At 40.0% G+C, this 3,582-nt stretch overlaps 1 protein-coding gene across 1 annotated transcript in view; it reads left to right on the forward strand.

Moving 5' to 3' along the window:
* Nucleotides 1–1,871: 1,871 nt before the first annotated feature.
* The window catches only part of SALL3 (spalt-like transcription factor 3), a 6,649-nt gene continuing 4,938 nt past the window's right edge, over nucleotides 1,872–3,582 (forward strand). Inside the window, exons 1-2 of the mRNA XM_010855096.1 lie at nucleotides 1,872–1,956; nucleotides 3,310–3,575. Coding sequence (XP_010853398.1) covers nucleotides 1,872–1,956; nucleotides 3,310–3,575 — 351 coding nt within the window. The remainder of the gene's footprint in view (nucleotides 1,957–3,309; nucleotides 3,576–3,582) is intronic.

Here is a 3,582-nt window from a genome sequence, read left to right on the forward strand (position 1 = left end):
CTTCGATTTTAGAGGCGTACAATGCAAGTTTATTTTACTTTGGCAAGAATATCTTCATTGTGTTTAGGTAATTATCAATTTCCTTTCAACAAAATGGCTTATTATTTGGTAGATAGTGCTTAAATATTATTATTCTGTGCATGGTTTCTACAGTTGAGACACAGTTATAATTTTGCCCACCTGCAGTGGGGGCAGGAGGAAATTACCTTCCCAGCTTTCTTGACTTTGCAGGTGAACCCCACATACTTAGTACATGAAAAAAGCCAATGGAAATGTTAAAATGTATCTTTAAAGTAAATAGAGATTTATTTGGGTTTCTTAAAACCTTAGAGAAAAGTACAGTGTAAAATAAAATCCTGTTTCCTTATTTCACATGCCATAATGTGTTACAAAGAAAATCTGGGAAATGCTCATTTGTAAAGATGAAAGTTAACGTAAATTCTTCTGGCAGTCGTCGCACTTAAAGCGATCCAGCAATCAGCCAATTTCCAAGCGTTTTCTCAGTGAATTGTCCCCAATACATACGCCATATTAAAAAATATATTCTTGTATAGCACAGGGAACTATATTCAACTTTTATATATTCAACTGTTATTCTTTAGTAATCTATAATGGAAAAGAATCTGAAAAAGAATACAGAAATAAAACATAAATATGTGTATATACAAAATAATCACCTTGCTGTACACCTGAAACTGGTGCAACATTGTAAATCAACTGTACTTCAATCATAATTTTTTGGAAAAGAAAATGAAAAATATTCTTTGGACAAAACATACACTGTGTTTAATTGTATAAAACTGTAAACGTATATACCATGTGAATGCTTTTGTATACCATGTAAGTTATACATTTTTTTCTTCTCTGGGGAATAAAGATGTAAAAATAATTTTTCAAAAAATTAGCAGTATTTAATTTCTCTGTATTTTTCTCTTTTTTTGTAGTTTTCTTTTTAAAAAGTATTAAAATTAAAACTCTATGAAGACTATGGCTGGCATTTTATATCATAGCTTTAAAGTGTTAAAATTAACTTTTAATATTTTGTGTTCTGATAATTACACTATTTATGATACAGTGTAACACTGATTCCAACTTGATTGCTTAATGCAGATGAACTTTTTAAAATGTCCACTAGTGCTTTTTTTATTATGTGGGTCTGCAGGAGAACAACCCACTGTTATAAACAAATTGTAGAGATTCTTTGCCTTTTTAAAATAGGTGAACTAAAATGTGAGATAGCCCGTGTTTTCTTATCATTAAGAAATTATTTACCTGAAGAGTTGAGGCTTTTTCCCTGCCCTGTTCCATAACCCTTGCAAGTTTCAGATCAGATTTTGCATACATAGAGCAAAGTTAAGTACTCCAAGTATTTATTTTGTTAACGCTGCTATCTGCAGTATAAATCAGCCATGTCTTTGCTTCCAGCTACACTCGACCTCATTACAGACACCGATTCCGCTCCTGCCTCTGTGCAGTAAGGAGACTCCTTGCAGTCTGAGCTTCAGCACTGAATTTAGTTTAAAAGTCTAGCAGGTCTTTATGGGCTGCAGCTCTAACTTTTTCCCCCATCAAATGGTTGAGCCAGTTAAGAAAATGCTAATTGAACACCACTAATAATTTTTTAAAGGCACGTATAAATTACCTGGAAACAGCAGCCTCGTGGGGAGCAGCCGACCAGCTTCGAATTATAGTTTTATTTTCTCCTCTAGCGGAGGGACTAAATGTTTTCACTGGATATTTTTTACAAGTCAGATTTCTCTACTGAGATCAGTGCCGAATCCTTCCTTCCCTAAAACCCTAAACGAGAAAACATGGAGGCTTCTCAGCAAATCCATTTGTTGATGTTTCAACAGTCAATGGTTTTCGGGGATATGGACCTGAGGGTGCGTGGCGCTCACACTCCACTGCGCACGACAACAAAGGGCCGGCTTGAGGCTGTCACTTGTCTCTGTCCAGGTGATTTGTTGCTGTCACTCCATCCGCAAGTTGACAAAAAGCAGTTGCAAGGCAGTTTTACCCAGGCCGGCACAGGGAGCCTGAGCACCCCATTGAGGGCTGCCTGTCACCCCAGCCCCCCCCCCAAAAATAGGAGCTGGGCATGTCCTCGGATGTTGGTTTCTCCTTCCTGTATAGCTATTTATTTGATCAGGTGTGAATGAGAATCATTCATTATACAGGGTTGTTATTCGGCACAAGAGGGTAACGGGAGTCGGCAAGTCGCTGCCTACAACAGTAATTAAACATGTGTAACCAATTAGAGGGTTTCCACCATGGCACAAGCATATAATTTGCTAAGTCTTTCTATGTGAATAGATGAAAATAGGTACAAAAAGTGTGTCTGACTACAACATTCTCATGTTAAACATGTCAACATAAATGAACTTTAAATATATAATTTCTAGTTTGTTAACAATCTGTGGGACACGATTGGCTAGTAACAGTAACATATAATTTTGGTTCATTTTGCCAAGAAATATTGCATCTGACAGAGGCAATTAATTGTATTAAACATGATTAATTTTAGGCACAGACTATATTGATGGTATTCGTTTGGTGAATCCTGAAATGTAGAAACGTACTGTATCTGGAGGCAAGTGCACCCGCTAAAAAGATACAGGATTGATGTGTGGATCGAACTGCAAGTCGGGGAGATTGTTTTTCTGAGCAGAGATGTAAGAAGTGCTTATATATTCTTTGTTATATTTACAAATGAAAGTATTTAGCTGAAATTTCCTCCATGAAATAAATGCCCATTGATTTGAAAGGTTCTGTAGAATTACATTAAATCTGTAATGTCTCCGCGCGGCATAAAGATAATAAATCTCCGTGGTCCAAGCCCAGGAGAGAGGCTGCAGCCGGCTCCCCTGTCAGGTGCTGACGTGAGTTTGAAAGGTTACAGATTAGTTTAGCAATGTTAAGCGAACTGGCAAAGGCATCTCTGATTTTGCTGGAAATAAGGAAGCCGGATGGTAGGGGAGTCCTAATGAGCCCATCGAAGGCTGGCTTTGTACCCAACAGACAGGGTGGCTGCAGATTGTATGAAAATATTGGAAATCAATGGCTTCTATGGAATTTCATTAAGAAGCAGTATCCACAATTGATAGAGCCTCATAATTTGATGGATTGTGCTAAGAAAATGATTAGCTAGCTAGAAAGAGTCATAGAATACACACGCCAGGACGTCAGAAATGTTGAAGTGGGGTAATTTGTACAGAATAAAAAATATTGATTTTACTTATGTGCAAAATTTTGAGATGGAGGGCGGGCTGTCTCTCGAGACCCGGCTGATGTAATGTCTTGCTTTTTCAGCGGCCCCCGGGGAGGGCGCCGAGGACGCGGACAGCGGCAACGAGAGCCGGAGCGGAGGCGAGGACACGCACGTGTGCGAGAAGTGCTGCGCCGAGTTCTTCAAGTGGGCCGACCTGCTGGCGCACAAGGAGGCCTGCACCAAGAACCCCCTGGTGCTGATCGTGGGCGAGGATGAGCCCGCCCCGCCCTCCGAGGACTTCCCCGAGGCGTCCCCAGCCAGCTCGGCCAGTGAGCGCGCGGACAGCGAGGCTGCCGAAGAGGCGGCGGCAGCGG

The sequence above is a fragment of the Bison bison genome, unplaced genomic scaffold, assembly GCF_000754665.1.
Source record: "Bison bison bison isolate TAMUID 2011002044 unplaced genomic scaffold, Bison_UMD1.0 scf7180017864353, whole genome shotgun sequence".
NCBI classification, from domain to species: Eukaryota; Metazoa; Chordata; class Mammalia; order Artiodactyla; family Bovidae; genus Bison; species Bison bison.